At 38.2% G+C, this 18646-nt stretch overlaps 1 protein-coding gene across 1 annotated transcript in view; it reads right to left on the reverse strand.

Annotated features, from left to right (window-relative positions):
• Window positions 1-3359: 3359 nt before the first annotated feature.
• The window catches only part of cdc42se2 (CDC42 small effector 2), a 29902-nt gene continuing 14615 nt past the window's right edge, over window positions 3360-18646 (reverse strand). Inside the window, exons 2-5 of the mRNA XM_053645513.1 lie at window positions 13073-13368; window positions 6204-6305; window positions 5606-5723; window positions 3360-5475 (exon numbers count right to left, since the gene is read on the reverse strand). Of these exons, the coding sequence (XP_053501488.1) occupies window positions 5622-5723; window positions 6204-6305; window positions 13073-13126 (258 nt within the window). The 5' untranslated portion in view covers window positions 13127-13368 and the 3' untranslated portion in view covers window positions 3360-5475; window positions 5606-5621. The remainder of the gene's footprint in view (window positions 5476-5605; window positions 5724-6203; window positions 6306-13072; window positions 13369-18646) is intronic.

Below are 18646 nucleotides of genomic sequence, written 5' to 3' on the forward strand. Positions count from 1 at the left end.
GTAAGCAAGTTTGTGATATTGACCATGTTAACTGCTTTGTACAAAAGATCAGATTTTCCTCATGCCTGATCTCTTCTATTGAAGCATGTGTTCAGACACCACTCTGATGGATTTGATCTAAAATGGATCATAAGGTTTGGCACAAACTTGTGGAGTCCATGCCAGCTCGAGTACACACTGTCATTAAAGCAAAAAAAAAAAAAAAAAAAAATTTTTTTTTAAAAAGGGGGGGGGGGGAGACTAAATACTAAGAAACTCATGTTATTCACTGAAATTCATGTAAATATTTTAAAGATTAGGCTATATTTTCAACGAAGTTGTTGTCAGTAATATAATTAGTAATGGAAATGGTTGTATTAGCTTACAAAAGAATAACTGCACAATAGAAGCATTTTCACTCTACTTTTGGACAAGCCTGGATTAAGAATTCAGAGGCCCCTGTGCACAATGTCTTGTAAACATAGGAGCAGTCACAAGACTGTAGTGTAATGTAATGTAATATAATATTTTAACATGCCTTAAGCTTTATCCTTTAACGGGCGAACAAGTATCGTCTCCCATAACATATATAATGGTTTACATGAAATACTGTATGTCTCATGGTGCAATGTTGCTGTTTCACTAATCATCTTATGGGCTTCATCAAGTCTACAGTGTAGGTCCCAGGCATTATTACTGTTGACAAGATATAACAAGATAAGAGAGATTATCTCAAGATAAGAGATAAGTTCACAATTACATTATCTGAATGTAATGACAATTATTATAAAACAATAGTTTAATAATACAAATCAATTAATTATAGTATCTATCAATAATTATAATTATTTGTTAAATGTTCTTTATTGCAGAAAATGACACAGACACAAAATATACCGAATTTAAAATATAATAATGATATATTTATAATGTTAAACATAAAAAATACAAAATACAGAAACGTAATTATATTGTTTTATATCATAGGACAGGATTAATACAAATTGAATATAACACTTCATTTTTGTGGTTCCATTGATGAAAGAAAAATAATCTTGAAAATGGGAAACAAATAATGGGAACACTTTATTATTTTTTTAAACTCTTTTTTTTCAGTCCCATTTTTGAATATACAACACATCCATATAGAAGCCTTTGAAGAAACTTTTCAATAAAATATCAAAACTTAAATAGGCAAAGCAAAATATGGTCAAATTTGTTTAGTCTCATGTGAAAGCTATGAAAAGTCATTCTCCATTTCTAGTTTCATGCCCTCTGAAAGTGTTTATTGACCACAAGATGGCGATGTTCTACATTGCTGCATCACATCATGGGAGAGACATGATTGAACACAGCAATAGTGTATAATATAGTAGACATCAGATAAACTTCATATGTAAGTTACATTTTTACATATCATACTAGTCATTAAGTTTTTCTATGCACGATAAAAGATTGTCTGATTGATTTATCTTTCTCCTCATGTGATGAAGATATTCACATTGAAAAATACAATGTTTGCAAGTTACCACTAATTTACCACAAAAGTTATTAACCTCTTGGGTCAGAGGTGTGTCCTCTTAACCTTCAGGCAGCTATTAAACCATGTGTATTGTGCTGACGCATCCAGGCCTACGCTGAATAATCAGTCTTCATCAAGTATGCCAATGTCAACATTACCTAATGGGGTGTCTGCTTTGGTAACACACATACACACACTACACCGTGGTAATGTCTGAGGTTTCACACTGGAAAATAGTGGTTATGTAATAAAGACAACATACAATTTATGTTTATGGTGTCATGAACATGATGTTCATTTTGATGGACTACATTAGACACTGAACAGGATTGCAATGAAAACAATGTTTCCTGGCCGCTTTTTCTAATATGATTGAAGTAAAAAAGAAGAAATGTAAAATAAAGTTGGCTGAAGTGTGTCACAGGCTGGCAGCTTTCAACAGACATGTGATTGGATTAAGATAAGGCTGCAGGGTTACAATAAGCAAAGAACCAAGTAGCATTTAACACAAAAATACTAGCAAACACAACATGACCTTTAATAATTTTTTTCACTTTCTAACTTCATTGTATGAAGAACAAAATAACAATTTTGAGAAAAAAAGTCATTTTGAGAAGCATGAATGCCAGAAAAAGGATGACTGAAAAGCAGGAAATGAGGATGTTGAGGTAAGTCTTTTTAAAGCCACTCAAAAAACACCCCACATTTGATAAGCTGGATAATGATATTATGTATTATATGCGGATTAATCTTCTAGGGCATTTGTATGCGCACTGGCTGTTCATCAGTACAATGGCCCATCTGTTGCTGTTCAGCCTTCTATAATTTTTCAACAATAAGTTCAGAAAACAAACTTATTGAACACTTTATTAGACACTTTGTTAGTCCACCCTATAAAAGTACAAGTGAAGACTATACTTCATTCTGTCCTTCATCAATATATGTCCTCTATCCCCTCATCAGTGGTTTCTCCCTTTGCCTACTATGTCAGTAATTGTGTACTCATAAAATGATCCATATCGTCAAAGTAGCTGAGAAATTGAAAGGAGGTATATCTATGTAAAGAAGGAAAAACCAACATAAAGTGTCTTATTACGTTTTTGGATCACAACGAGTTACCAGCGTCCATGTTAAAAATGTGTGGATGATTCTGATTTTGTTCTCTAGACTTCTGTCGAAAGTTGCCTTGCATATTTGCACAGGCGTTCGTGAAATGACAAGTGACAGGGTGTGGGTGTACTAAACCAGGTGGAACAGTCCAGGTGGAAGACTGGAAATATTTATATTTATCCGTATCCCTAGGATTCCAGCTCGCTACTTTCCATATGTAATCATTCAAAAATAAGCGTGAATAATTTGCATTCATCAATTGGTTTACATGTAAAAACTGATTTCGGTCATGAACACTGTGTACTTTCTAGCCAGTTGAATGTAAGAGTCATCAAGATTGACGTCACTGAGGAGACCTCTTCATTTGCTACCTGACCGGTTGCCTGGCAACAGCATGGCACACCAGCTGATGGCTTTGCAAAATGTAAATGATCAAGCCCTTCGTGGAGGCGAGATGCCTTGTGCAGAGCTCCAAGGCCTATTCAGTACATCCAAATAGATCTGCTTGTTAGTGAGCTACTGCATACATTCCTTCCTTAATGTTATTTTTGTCGGCATGCCCCTGGTGATGGTGTGTTTGTGTGTGTTTGCTACCACTGCTTACTTACTGATCTGCCCTCATTTTATGTTAGAAAAAAAATGACACAAATTAATTAAGAAATAAGATAAAACACAATCAGTGATCTTAAATACTAGTAATTTCTTCTTCATTAATCTTAATTAATGTGCAATAATACGTTAAGTCATGTAACATGGAAAAAATATTTATTTCAAGTGAACACATTTGGTAATGTACAAGCCAACATAGAATGCAAAATAACAAGCATCAAATGTATAAAAATTTGCTCGGGCATCTAAAACAATAGCTTCTTGAAATCCCTGATGACGAAATCCATCTGTTGTGAACAGAGGCTGAGGGTCACTGCAATCCTAACGCATGCCAGTTATACCACAGTAGCCAAAAAGCTCAATATTTTGTGCGAACTTGATCATTAATGTCTTCACTGGTTACCATTTTCATACAGACAGAGGTGCCAACACTGTTAACAAGAACATGCTAGTAGAGAGAAAAACCCTGTGTTTTTTCCCAACCAAAGAGAACAAAGCTCCGCATGTTTTCTAACGGTTCACCAATTCACACAAGATCCAAGTGATCTTTGACATTTCACGTCCCGCATCCTTTCACCCTGAATTGGTTTTTTTGGTTTTTACAGCTGCTTTAGAAAGCAGAAAAGCATCATTTTCAATTTTCAATGGGTCAAAAAATCGTAAATGCTAGGCTAAACTCTAGAGGTTGGCACCTCTGTATACATCACAGGTGTCTGTTGATCCTTTAACCACGCCTTCATTCAGAGCACCAGGAAAAACATTTCACTTTGTCCAGCTCTAAACTAACAAACCCTGCCAAAATTCTTCATTTCGACAACACGATGATGAGATAAATCTGTAAGACATGACGTTAATAACTTGGTGTGGGATGGGGGGTGGGGCGAGTCACACAGAAGGAATAAGGAAAAATAAATTAGCATAGTTCAGGTTGTGGCACACAAAATACACAGTATATACAAACAGAAAGCACTTGAGAAAACGACAATTGGACATTCAGCTGTGAGATCACACATTATACTGTATGACCTTTTATCTCATTTTGTTTAACCATCATTTAACTTTCTTGGGCCTGGCACTGATACACATCAAAAAAACCAAACTGATGTTTTGATCTACAAATTCATAAATAATGTTACTTGAATTACGACAGTCAAAACTACTCTTATTTCTAAAATTGATTACTTTCAGTATTTTGGAGGCAATTCATGAGAGAAGCCTAAGCAAAAAGGCACACTTCCCATTTCCCAGAATTCTTGATGTTCATTATTCATTTGAAAATATAGTGCAATTTAATAGAACATATTTCGGTTTATAACCATTTAAAAACATCACTCTCTGAACCCACAGATTTTAAGAGTAATAGTTTGAACTATAAATGGCGGATTTTGGACATTTGTTCAAAAGCAAGTAAAACTGCTAAAGCATTATCTAAGAGGTTACATTATATTTCCCAAAAGACTGCAAGTACAACAGGGAGAGCGAATTGGCCCCAATTTCAAGATCTTCCGTAATCTCATAAATCATTAAAGCATTAGGACACTGACGACACTGTCGGTTTTCCACATTGACTGTACAGCAAACAACTATAGCTTGAGCATCTTCATATCAAGTTTATGATCAAACATTTACAGCAGTGTGGTGAATGAAATGTCAGTTGGGCATTTCAGCATCAGTTATTGTTGGTCTAATCATATTTTACGACAAAGAAAAACAAAGACACAAGGAATGCGATCTGAAATGATGTAAACAGCAAAGGAACAATCACACTTCTTACAAACAGCATTCATTTGAGCCTCAGTCAAAAAAAATGGTACTTCTGCTCAGAAGTGAGTCATCATTCCACTGAAACAAGTATTTTGGCATTGCACGGCCAGAGCTAGCAACATTTTATATGGACTTTGTTGGTGTGTTTCACCCCAGGTTTTAAACTCAAAACGTCTATAAAGGAGAAAAGGAAATAAAACAAAACTACAAAGTTTGTACGTGGAGGTTCCAGACCTTCATGTATGAGTGCTGAGAAAATGGGCTGTTCAAACCACAGACAAATAGGCCAGGTTACACCATGCACTGCTAGGCGGTCGAAGACAGGGCATGCAAGCATCCATTATGAGGGTGGAGAGGATACTGACAGCCATGGACAGGGCATCCTCATTCCCATGAAGTGCATGATGGTCCATGTGTTTGCTTGGTGAGAACAGGGGGATACTGGGAGGCTATGCAAAGCGTCGGAATGGATACACTGATGCAGTGGAACCCTAGTGGAAAAGAAATAAGAGCAGTGGCTGTCAAAATGTGGTCAAGCAGTCATGTGAAGCTGTTGTTTTCCATGCAAATTAGGGTATTTAATCATGAAATAGGCATTTAAAAAAACAAACATTTACTCACCTCCTCAAGTTAGGGATTATCCTGCTTTTGTGTCTACCAGTTGCATCTGAACATTGATGGGCATAGTCTCACGTCCATACCCCCCCTTTGACTGCATTTGGTTCTGAATTGAGTTCACCTATAAAAAATGGCCAATAATTAGTAAATGCCCAATGAATTATTGAACTATTATACAGGTTCCCAAGTATAATCGGGCTCGTTTATCAAACTGGATATGAACATCTACATCATTTGCAGGAGCATTTGCACAAGAAATATGGTATTCATGGCAATCCAATTAGTTTGGAAATTTACATATAATGAGACTCGGTTAATTGAACCTTAATTGTTTGACTTCAAATTGACTAACTGCCCCAAGTTACTGCAATTTTACATAAGGATTACACTATCAAGTTTAAATAGCTTATTTATTTCAATTTCAAATTAATGACTTGAAAGAGAGCCATACAATATAAATCCATAAATTAAGACTAGCCATTCAATTAGGACAAAAGAAATGGCACCCTATAGAAGGAGGAACTGTTAGAGTCTATGGTAGCTATTATGGAGTCTATTATTGATGAAACTTGGTCAATCAGAGCAGGGTAAATTATCTTACAGAGTCCATGCCGCTGAAAAGATCTCCAGATCCCACATGGGCTGTGTGGACGAAGTTTGTGGGCTCACCGATCATACTCCTGTCAATGCGCCTTCGCCGCTTCTGCCAAGGAAACAAAACATACAGCATCAAAAATAATCGAAGATAAGCAACTACTCATTAGCCAATTAATGCTTCTGTTTCTGATCTGCAATCGCTCCTTAGCACAACCTGCTGGAGAAAACAGTGGTATAAATTATTAAATTATCTTAATCTAACACAAACTCTACACATGAAAAGGATCCATTGGGCACGAACTGGTAGCAAATCAGAAAACTAGGAGTATTCTGAGATTCTTAACCTTATACTTAATAGGGCAATGGGTACAATCAGTGCTGAGGTGCATAGATTGTTTTTTTTAATGGAAACTGGCTGACCTTTTAAATTAATAGAGGACAAGATATGAGCCTTGCACAATCAAGGCTTGTAAAATCACACTCATGTAATGTACAGCTATGCGTTTAAATATGACTGCTCTTTATAGACATATGCACAATTGAGAGGCATTCAGTGTGGGCTTTGCCTTCGAGACTTCAGCAGATTAAAAGTCAACACTTGTGACTTGATGTGAGTGAGCACTGCTTTCAGCATCCTCAGAAGCTTTTTTCCTTCTGCTACTCAATCAACAGCGAGTTACCGCCTACAACCCATATAGCAGTTGCTATGGCGATCCAACAGTGGGTGAGGCGATGGCATTTTACACTTCATTAGACCTAAAACCTCCAGCTGCATCTTCCATCAAGCGATATAATCTTTCTGAGTTCTAAATGCAGTACAACTGTATTGTACTTTCTGCATCTTTGTAAAATTCAGTATAGTTTTAGCTAGTTTTCATGGAGGAGTCAAAATATTTTAGCTAAGCCACTATCGATATCAAGGGGGCTCAGTGGCTTAGTGGTTAACGCATTTGCCTCACACCTCCAGGGTTGGGGGTTTAATTCCTGCCTCCACCTTGTGAGTGCAGAGTTTGCATGTTCTCCCCGTGCTTCAGGGGTTTCCGCCGGGTACTCTGGTTTCCTCCCCCAGTCCAAAGACATGCATAGTAAACTGATTAGCATGTACAAAAAGTGTCCATAGTGTACGAATGTGTGTGTGATTGTGCTCTGTGATGGACTGGCACCCCATCCAGGGTGTCCCCCACCTTGTGCCCCATGTCCCCTGGGATAGGCTCCAGGTTCCCCATGACCCAGTACGGATAAGAGGTACAGAAAATGGATGGACTATCGATATCATGATAAATTATGCCACAATAAACTTTTAATTAAAAAAGAATTTAAAACAAATACTGTGTTAGAGTTAAATATTCTATTTATGTCAAACTTAGTTATTTTTAAATCCAACAGTGGCAGTCTTTTAGCGAACCTATATACTGTGATACATATCATCTACCGAAGAAATCTCATCAAATATTGTGATGTGGTATTTATGTCACATCATTTAGCTGGGATTTTTCATTAGCATTACATGTGGAATTATGAGTTATTGCTTTTTAAAGATGCTACATCATGTTACATCAAGCACTCAAAACTGAATAAGGCATGCTCTATACCAGTGCCAAACTGGAACTTAAAAACAGCTCTTTATTAGGTTTCTTCCAGCACTAAACACATGTGAAAACTGAAAGCACCTCAAGGATATTTTCCAACGCTGGCTTCGCTCCCTCACTTACTACAGAACCCCCTGATTTCCCCTTAATAAAAAGAGATTTGTAAAAAAAAATAAAAATAAAAAAAGAGTGCCAAATCCATTTTTAGTTCATGTACAGGCCTCCAACGAAGCATGGATTTAACAATAAGGACCAACTTGCAATGTGCCAATCTGGCCTGCTGCAGGGGTGAAGTGCGGGTCAAACAAACAACTTCTTCCACACAGGGAAGCCTTGTTAGACTCGCTCACACTTTATAGTATTCGAAAAAGTACAGTGCATCATTAGCCTGTTTTTTTTTTTTTTTGAGGAAGACAGAAAGGACAAAACATTCTGCCATGGGATGAGCGGTGGACCAAAAATGTCAACGTGTAACCTGGAAATTGTGCCTGCTAGGCACTGAGTATTTGCTGATTCATTCATGAGGACACACGCAAAGGAAAAACCCCACAAAACCAAAAACGACTGACCCAGAACCACAGATGACATTTGAGCATGTGAGAGCACATGACACACCCACTCACACCTATAAAATACATCACATTTTCAAACCTTTTGCAATACAAAGGCTAAATTCTCAGCCTCTACTGTACAAGGAAGGATGAAGAAAACATACAAGACGAAAGCACACCCTGTAATGTGACTGTGACTCTCACATGGCTACTTCATCTGTGAGGAAGCTGATTCACTTATACAATGGCAGGAATTCAAACAGCTCTAAAAGGGGAACTTCAGAGGAAACAAGTCTAAACCAGCATAGCCATTGTGAGCTTGTTACATCCCCCAACAATCCAGTCCTTGTCAAGCTGAATTTTATCCTATTAACTTTTGTATGTGGCACACAACCGCACAATGAGTCGGTTCGTAAAGGCACTGACATTTGTAGAACCCCTCTGACATCTCCAGCGTAAAAAACCACACAAGTCCAACTGAGCTCTTTCATGCACTCATTGCCAGAGACTCTTTTTCATAACTCTATCTTTTTATGCATTTTATTTTTATCCTGGTCTTATTGTTTTTGGTGGTAAAAAAAAAAATGTTCCAAGACTTTTTTGCTTAAGATACTGGCATCAAACTTCATGGTTTGCTGCAACAAATTTGTGGTAGAAATACAGGTTGTTATGCATGCATGGAAAATGCCTACTCTTACAACTGCATGCAAGTGTAAAGTTGCTGACCTTAAGTCCCTGTGGCCAATCTTACAGGTCTTGAGATGTTGCATGTATTGAACACTTCCCGTGGTTGCAAATGAAATGATCTTTAATCGTTTCTTAAAAGCTACAATATAAAACACCATGTCCAATCCTCAAACACAGGCCTACAGGACTACCCAGTGAACAAACCACTGACTGGCTCCTTTGACCCATTCAACAGAATGTAACAAGAGACAGTGCTGCTTCATTGCATGCAATTACACTGCAATCACCGCACACCCCCAAGCACTCTCAACAGCCTTTAGCCTTTCTAACATTAGCTTTTTAACCACCTTCAACTTAAACTACAGCTGTCCTGTGGATTCTTGTTCTGCAAAGATCTGATCATCACCCCAAGTTTTATTCTTTACATCATATGATATCAATAACTGTCAAATATTGGGGTCATTATTATGACATGAAATAGAATAATATTTGTACATGGCTATATGACATACATGTTTTTATTTCCTCTGACTAATTAGTATTCAGGACACCCACTTATTTTAAAGCTCAACACAATTTACTAGTTTTGAACACTGAATTATGCTTAAAAATAGTCCACACATGAAGCATGTTTCAAAAGGCTGAACAAATGGATGGAGATGAAACTGAAAACTGATGCCTGCTCTGAGTAAATCCTGATTACTAAACAACTGCAATTTATGTGCATTGACTATCAAAGGCCTTTTACTGCAGTGAGGAACGGGGCAACTTACAGGAGAGCAGAGAACGTGTCATATTACTGCCTGATCAAGTACATGTCTGTGGTCTACCGCCGCAGAGGAAATGATCCAGACGTAGGTCTATCACCCTCTTACTGCATTCTGGTGCATACTTATGACTGACTGCAGGTGCAGCTCATACACACAGAGCAATGAGTTTGGCTGTTTAAATTTAGTGACATTTCAACGAAAATGACAACAACCTAAAAACTTACTGTTACTTTAGAGGGTAAAAAAGCTCATAAATTAAGTCCCAAGACGCAATGCTACTATAATGTTGGTGCAAACCATCTGTCTAGATTGCTCTCCACAGAACAGCCATGAGGTCTCTTTGGGTCATTATAAAGTAAACCTAGAAAGTCTAGCTCATGGTCAGTTTATATTCCAAGCTGACAAATGTTAATTATGTCGGCTTCACCACCTGACTGCCAATAAGGCACTCGTTCTACCCCACTTTTTCACTTCGTTTTTCACACTAACCTAAAGCATCTCAATGGGTACAAACCAAATCTTTATTCATTATTATCTTATTTATTATTAAACTGTTAAAAACCATGATTTATTATTAATGGCAGGCTATAACATGAAAAAAGCATGTTACTTTTGTACACATTTTTTGTACAGAAATAAGTAGAGTAGTGATAAAACTGTTTTCTGTAACCTTTATCATACACAGGGTCACGGGGAGCCTATCACAGGGGACTCTGGACACAAGGTGGGGGACACCCTGAATAGAGTTTGCCAACCGATCCCAATTTGGAAATGCCTACAATTTGGAAACAGCGCATGTCTTTGGACTGGGGGAGGAAAATGCAAACACCACGCACACAGGGTGGAGGCAGGAATCAAACCCCCAACCCTGGAGGTGCGAAGCAAATGTCCGCCCTATAAATATCCCTGTGCCTTTTTTCCCAAATAAATTCTAACAATGTCTGAAATAAGAGGAGCTACATTTAAATTTCAAGAAGACAGCATGCAGTTCCCATCACTACATCTTGTGTGTGATCTCTGCACCATGTTAATTCATTTAGGTCTCAATGTCAGTGCTTATCTAACAGTAAATGACAGGTCTAAACTAGGACACACACACACGCACATACACACACACACAGTTGTATTGAGGCAAATTGTGACCTAATTTAATGAACATCATATTTCAAAATAACTGAGAATTAAGATGGGGGGGAAACTCACAGCTGGTGTGTAAGGCACTAATTTGCATGAATAATTTAGGCACTGTGTTCTTAATAGCCAACTTCCTGGAGCACATTGTCCTCTATATTACTGCTCTTGTATTCAACTGTGACAATAGGCTATTGGAAAACCACTAGGCAAAGTCAATGGGGGAATTCCACACCCCATTTTCACACAACTTTCACTGCCAATAATGATTACCTAAGTAAAGCAGGTACAAGGCACGGTTGTTATTTAAGGCTGTCGAGACATTTAAGTCGCTAGATAGTTAAAACAGAGCCTATGCTATAAACTGTATTGAAGTCAGACTATCCTATATGTATGTTATGTAAAACTGTCAATCATGCCAGTATTCTTCTAAAAGATCTATAAATGATGATTCACTGTGTCCCTGTGACATGAGGGTCAGAAAAATTTCAAAAAATTCCAAAAAATGTTATCATTTCCATTTACCTCAGAGGTTAAAGTAGATACCATGTAATGCAAGCTTATGACCATGAATCATGCTGAAATCATGACGGACTTCATTCAAACTGTTACATAATCACAGACAGACTTGCCAATGTGATTTCTGAAATTATGTGACAAGATAGATGCTAGAAACTACCAAGAAATATGAGTAAATTGATCAAAATGAGCAGAAAATATCACAGTGCTGAAGTCATTATGACTCCCATCCAACATCAGTGTATTTGATTGATATTTTGATTTTTAAAAAGGTCTATTAAACTAAAAAAAAAAAAAAAAAAAAACTTTTCCACCAAAGACTGAACACTTTCCTCACAAGTTGAACATTTAACTAATTTTTGAATACATTTTTCTTGGCTACGACACAATAAGTGGGAGGTAAATGCATCTTTTCAATGTGTGTTCAATGTGTGTAGCATGTTGGCTAATCCTACTGAATCACTCCGCAAATTTAACAAAAAGGGCTTCAGAGGTTAATAATTCTTGCTATAATATAGACCAGTAGAAGGTGGAAAGTCATTTGAATTGGGTATTTCAGTATAGGGCTGCCAAGTTCTTTGTTCATCAGTGTTGATTATGGTGCAAGCCCGTGAACACTTCAGATTCCTCAAATGTTTATGCCATAAAAGGCCTTGAGCGACATAACTCATCTCCTCCCAGCAGCCACTGAATACGGAGCACATGGAGATACACACCACCTAGACCTGCAAAGCTTCAGACCAGGAACTATCCAAAACCCTGGACATCATCCAATCTTATCCCATTCATCTGTGTGATAAATTATTTACTACACTTAATTTATACAAAGTAGTATGGAAATTTAATTAGATGTTAAACGGTAACATAAAACTATATTAAAAGTTACATGCATTTATAGTACCTACTAGTATATTCAGACACTCATGTAATGACTATCCTTCAGAAACCTAAACATTCTACTAGTAGATATGTTCCATGCCAAATGCAGAGTAGACTACAGTCTGTCTTATAGACATGTCAGTCCAGGTTTAACATTTCAGACTGTCACACATATGTAAACTGCAGAGCAAAAATTCTTACCAACTGAAACAGGGATCACAGACAAATCCAAATCAAACCTATCTTCTTCAAAATGTATAGAAATAAAGAATAGGGATAGCTGGAATTTAAAATACAATGTTCTCATTAGAAGAACTAGTTAATCTTGTTATTTTTAGTTACTTATTTTTAGATGTGCTCTAAATGCATAAGCATGCAAGGCTTTTTATATGAATCTTATCAGTCCTGGAGGCCAAAGGGAACCTGAAGTCTCCAGCTCCTGAGAGGTGTGGGGATAAGCATTACAGACAGAGCTAAGACCTCAGCCAGGAATAATACAACATTGATGCAAAAAAACAAAAAAAACAACAAAAAAAAAACACAACCCCACTTGGTCACGGTGACACCCATCATATTTCCTTCAGCAGTAAACAACAGCAGCAGTACACACATGGCTTATTCTTATGTACTGTTGCGTGAATAGAAACCTTGTGCTAGATGTGCACAGGTGCTGCTCAATAACCAGCGAGCACTTCCTGTTTCCTGTGGTATGAATGCGTCTCTGGAGATGAAGCACGAGTGGCTTACCGGCTGTGGCTGTTCAGCAATACAGCAGTTGAAGCACAACCAGAATTCACTCATGATTAGCAGTCCTAAAGTGCTGCTGTGCCAGCGTTTGGAGAGGGTGTGAAGGGGGCCAAGGGAAGAGTCGGAGAAGAGCACGCCGGGCTCAGCAGGCCTGGCACAGTGGATACTGATGATATTTCTTGGAGGTGCTGAATGTAGATGGTTTTCTCACACACAGCAGATCCTGAGAGAAACACATACACACACCCACAGGGAGAGGCTCTCTTTGGTGTGCTTCGATGGGGAAACCCTCAGACCTGGAACAAAAAAAGAGGGAATAGTTTATAGAGTTACAGACCAACAGAAGTGCACACATGTGCATACTGTATATAGATGAAAAAAAAGCACAGATAAACTGTATAGACTGTTGTGATAGCACTTGAGCATAAACAGAGAATGCTAACTTCTGGTTTCATTTTGTCACACCACCAGCGCTAATTAGGAGCCGGTTATGGCTTCTCCTTCAAGGGGAAATTAATTAGTGGTGTTGTCCTTTAGTATGCAATTATACTAATATACATGTTCACATGAAACACCAAGAGGCTGGTTCACTGGAAAACAGGAGCCTATTCAGGGCCAACAGCGGGCCATTTAGAACTCTCTGGATTTGGGCCATAACAGACACATGCACTAAGCACAGAGTCTGCATTGAGCCTACTGGACCAGCTTAAAAAAAAACCATTGGATAACTGCCTTGTTTTAGTTCCTCACTGACTATAGGCCATGATAAACAAATGACACTGATACCAAGACAATTAGGTTCAAATAAATACATTAAAATCTTAATGATTATGTATACATCAGTGGTTAGTTTCTGACCACAGGACTGATGTTGGCTCCATTATTGGTTGGAGGATGGAGAACTGTTTCTCAAGCCACCAATGAGACTGATGTGTTTAAAACACTAGTAATGCTACTGTTCCTCTGCCTCATACACTCACAGAAGCACCACACACACAACACCATGTCACCATGAGTTGTGAGGAATGATCCACCATCCAAATAATATCTGGTCACTGGTGGCCCCTTTCCATAAATGGATGAGGACTGAAATTTTGCACCACAGAAGACTTAGCCATTTCTACCTATAGGTAAATGATCAAATGATGGGCTACTCATCAGAAGGTCATGAGTTCAAATCTTGGCACAACCAAAGCTGCTTCAGGTTAGACCCAAAGCCTGTCTCAGTCAAATAAGTAAATGTCAATGTAAACTACAAAGTGTACCTAAATAGTTGGTCTACATTGGTATACCAATGAATGTACATACAGGCTATCTTAATGCTGTGCTTTACAATGTGGTAGTTAAGTATAAACACATGATTGACCATGATGTCATAGGAAACTAATGCACTCTGGGGTGGCATTGTACAGCCTGATGTCAGCCGATGCCTGAGCTAGAAGTGTGTTATTCCTCTTATACCACAGTTATTCACCAACTGTTACAAGCTTTAAACATTACATTTTTAAACCATTTACAGTTATATTTAATGTTTTGGAACATCCAGGAAATAAGTTAGTTTGCCAGCAGCTTGTCATGTTACTGAGAAACCGGAAAGCACAAAGTACTGAAGACCCTTCCGTGGAAAAAAACTGACCAATAGTTAGAGTGCTAACACCAGAGACTTCTTCTATAAATGTTTAAAAAATGTCTCCTAACAGAAAATTTACCATATGAATGATTATATTATTGTTTGTGTTAAATATCGATTTAAATATTTTTAAATCTGTGTATTATTAGTCTTATGTTATGTGATGCAGCCGGCATACAAATCCCTGTGAATGAGCTGTTACTATAGAAACAATAACATATTAGAATGTGTGCATAAATATAAACCTATAATTGATGTTATAACCAGAACTACTGTTAGAGCTGTGCTGTTACAGAAAATGAATTCACACAATTCTGAATCAAGAATTCAAAAGTGCTATGGTAAAACAAAATAACCACATAATCAAAAGCAAGTACTGACCCCTGGGAAAATGGCAGTACTGCCACAGAAAGTGCATCAATACTACCTGGTAATTCTTTCAGGATGCTTCATTTCTCTTACTTAAAATCAGTACTTTTTTGCACTGGGAAAATAAAACCAAGCTGCCACTGGAGCTGACAGGCTGCCTTTCTTTAACGTGTACAGCAGTGGTGAAGTCCTAAAAGAAAGGGTTTTACTATTACCCAGTTCCCCTAACCCAAACCTATCTCCCAACATATCTTAATTTAAATGTAGAGTAAAATTAATGAAGGGCATTAGAAAACAACTGTAATAGGGAGGGGTATACAGAGAAAATGCTTAATAAAACGGCCATTATTAGGGACTTCTGAAGCAGCAATACAAGCGGGTATTCCGAGGTTATATGCTAATATTGATCCTTAGAAGTCATTATACACAAACAGCCCTAGACAAAAAGTAAGCATACGGTGTATACGTGAGTATAGCCCTGACTACACCAATGGTGTGCAGTCCAGAGATAAGAGTGGCCTAACCCACCCCAGCATGCCTTTTCACTCGTCCACTCCCACACTGGCTACAAATGAGGAATGAGCTGCAGAACCCTGCTTTCCACTCAGAAAATTCATTGTGGTATGTGGTAGTCATTACTGCTCAGAGTGCCAGGTTCTAGCCATTAACCCTGCATGCTGCACAGGTCAGTGGAGGGTTTTATTACTACAATACAGGTCCACATGCAGGCTACTCAAGAGCTGAAACTTTCATTCACCCTCATTAAAATGTCCTTTCACAAAGCAAAGTGCTTTTTCAAACCCCCAGCAGGTGCGCCACACACCTGCTCCATAGGTTAAATTATTATTATTTTAAAAAAAAAAAAAAAAGGGTCAAAAACGACTCTGTTCGTGCAGCACAGTGGCCATTGCTCCAGGGTCCCTGGTTGGATACTGAGCTTGTGCTATGTGGAGTTTTGCATGTTCTCCCTGTATCTATGTGTCTATGTGGGTTTCCTCAGGTTCTGCAGTTTCCCAACCAAAAATATGCCGTAAACTATAGTAAATTGACCAAAAAGTGTGAATGAGTGTATGAATGTGTGTGCACAGTGCCCTGTGATGGACTGACATCCCATCCAGGGTGTATTTCCACCTTATACCCAGTATTCCTGAGATCTGGCTCTGGATCTACTTTGAGCAGGATAAAGTGGTTACTGAAGAACGAATGAACGATTCTGTTCTGCTAAGTCTAAAAGTGGAGATGACATTTGTTTCTGTCTCTCTGTCAGAGGGTCTCCGGGCTTGTCTCACAGAGCAAGTGGATCACTGTAGTCACTTTCTGTGCCAATGAGTGATCTACTGCTGTCCACACCCAGACATATCCCGTTGACATGTTTCTGGGTGTGCCATTTGCAAGATGTAAGCAGTTCTGAATCATGCAATTTAACCAAACTGCTGTGTGAAACATGAACTATGTGGTAAGGGTTTGACTGCTGAAATTAAGTGGCAAACTTCCACATGGGAATTATGACTTTATAGAGAGGAAAGTAGCATGAGTCATCACAGAGTGTATAAGCTTTAACATTTTCCACAAAAATGCCATAGTCTAAGGAGGATTTAAGGACAGCATAAGTATTATAACTAAATATTCTAACAAACCAAATCACTTTAATATAGAGCAGTTAAAAATAACTGGAAAATAAAACACAACTGAATAGTTATTTAACTACAATACACTTGCTACATTCAAGACACTATATTCAAGGCTGGGTTAACTGAAATCAAGTCCTTCCTTTCCTATCTACTAATGCAAGGCATCAAATGTGCCATTCATCCAACTAAAGACCACCCCGTGCAGTCAAGTCTCACATCCTGGCCTTAGAAGAGACGCTTTGTGGCCAGTGCTCAGCCTCAGACATGTGGGCCAAATATGTATGTAAATGAGTTCTGAAGCTGCCTGAACTCCATCCTCTTCTGCTAAAATTATCTGTCCTTTTCCGGCTCCTTTGATTCCTTCACTGATGTGCCTGTGTTTGATACCCTTCTCTTTTATAACCTTCATCCTGGAATAATCCAGAAAAAGTATGCCTGCAGTTCAGAAATTAAAGCTTTGGATGAGTATGAAAGAAGAACTGGGCTCCCAGAATGCTGTGCTTAACCCTAAACCAACTGGAGCAACTAATGAAGGTATAGCTGGTCAGAGCCAACAGAAATATGTCCTCGAGTACACCAGCAAACAGATAATCAAACAAACAAAATTAACTGTTGAATTAAAGGATTTAGCAAACATACCATCTTAAGCCATATTTGGAATGGACTAGTTTTACATGGAGAAGTGGGGTATTGTTATTATTACTGGACAATCTATAGGATTTTAGTCAAGTCTGAATCTTTCATGTCAGTAATTGTTTGCGCATGCACAAAAGTAACTTATGCACTGGAAAGATTAAGCCATATTTTACCTTCTATAAAACGACCAGAGGTAATATACAGTGCCCTCCACTAAAATTGGTAAATATGAGCAAAGAAGGCTGTGAAAATTTGTCTTTATTGTTTAACCTTTTCATCTTTTGTTAAAAAAAAAAAATCACAATAATACTCTGCTCTCATGGATATCAAACAATTGCAAACACAACACAGGTTTATCAGATATATTTTAGGAAAAATATATATCTTTGTTAAATATAGGTGTGCAACAATTACTGGCACCCTTTTAGTCAATACTTTGTGCTATCTTTGCCAAGATAACAGCTCTGAGTCTTCTCCTATAATCCCTGCTGAGGTTGGAAAATACATGGCAAGGGATCTGAGACCATTCCTCCATACAGAATCTCTCCAGATCCTTCAAATTTCGAGGTCCATGCTGGTGGACTCTCCTCTTCAGTTCACCCCACAGGTTTTCTATGGGTTTGAAGTCATGGGACTGGGATGGCCATGGAAAGACCTTGATTTTGTGGTCAGTAAACCCTTTTTGTGTTGATTTTGATGTATGTTTTGGATCATGGTCCTGCTGGAAGATCCAACCATGGCCCATTTTAAGCTTTCTGGCAGAGGCAGTCAGGTTTTCATTTAATATCTGTTGATATTTTATAGAGTCCATGATGCCATGTATCCTAACAAAATGTTAGAAAAACAGCCCCAAAACATTAAAGAGCCACCACCATATTTAACCGTGGGCATGAGGTACTTTTCCATATGGCTACCTCTCTGTGTGCACCAAAACCACCTCTGGTGTTTATTGTCAAAAAGCTCTGTTTTGGTTTCATCTGACCACAGAACCCGATCCCATTTGAAGTTCCAGTAGTGTCTGGCAAGCTGAAGATGCTTGAGTTTGGTTGTGGATGAGAGTAGAGGTTTTTTTATTGAAACCCTTCCAAACAACTTGTGGTGATGTAGGTGACTTCGGATTATAGTTTTGGAGACTTTCTGACCCCAAGACGCAACTAACTTCTGCAATTCTCCAGCTGTGATACTTGGAGATTTTTTGGCCACTCAAACCATCCTCTTCACAGCGTGATGAGACAATACAGACACACGTCCTCTTCCAGGCTGATTCATAACATTTCCAGTTGACTAGAATTTCTTAATTATTGCCCT

This window comes from Ictalurus furcatus, chromosome 16, assembly GCF_023375685.1.
Source record: "Ictalurus furcatus strain D&B chromosome 16, Billie_1.0, whole genome shotgun sequence".
Classification (NCBI taxonomy): domain Eukaryota; kingdom Metazoa; phylum Chordata; class Actinopteri; order Siluriformes; family Ictaluridae; genus Ictalurus; species Ictalurus furcatus.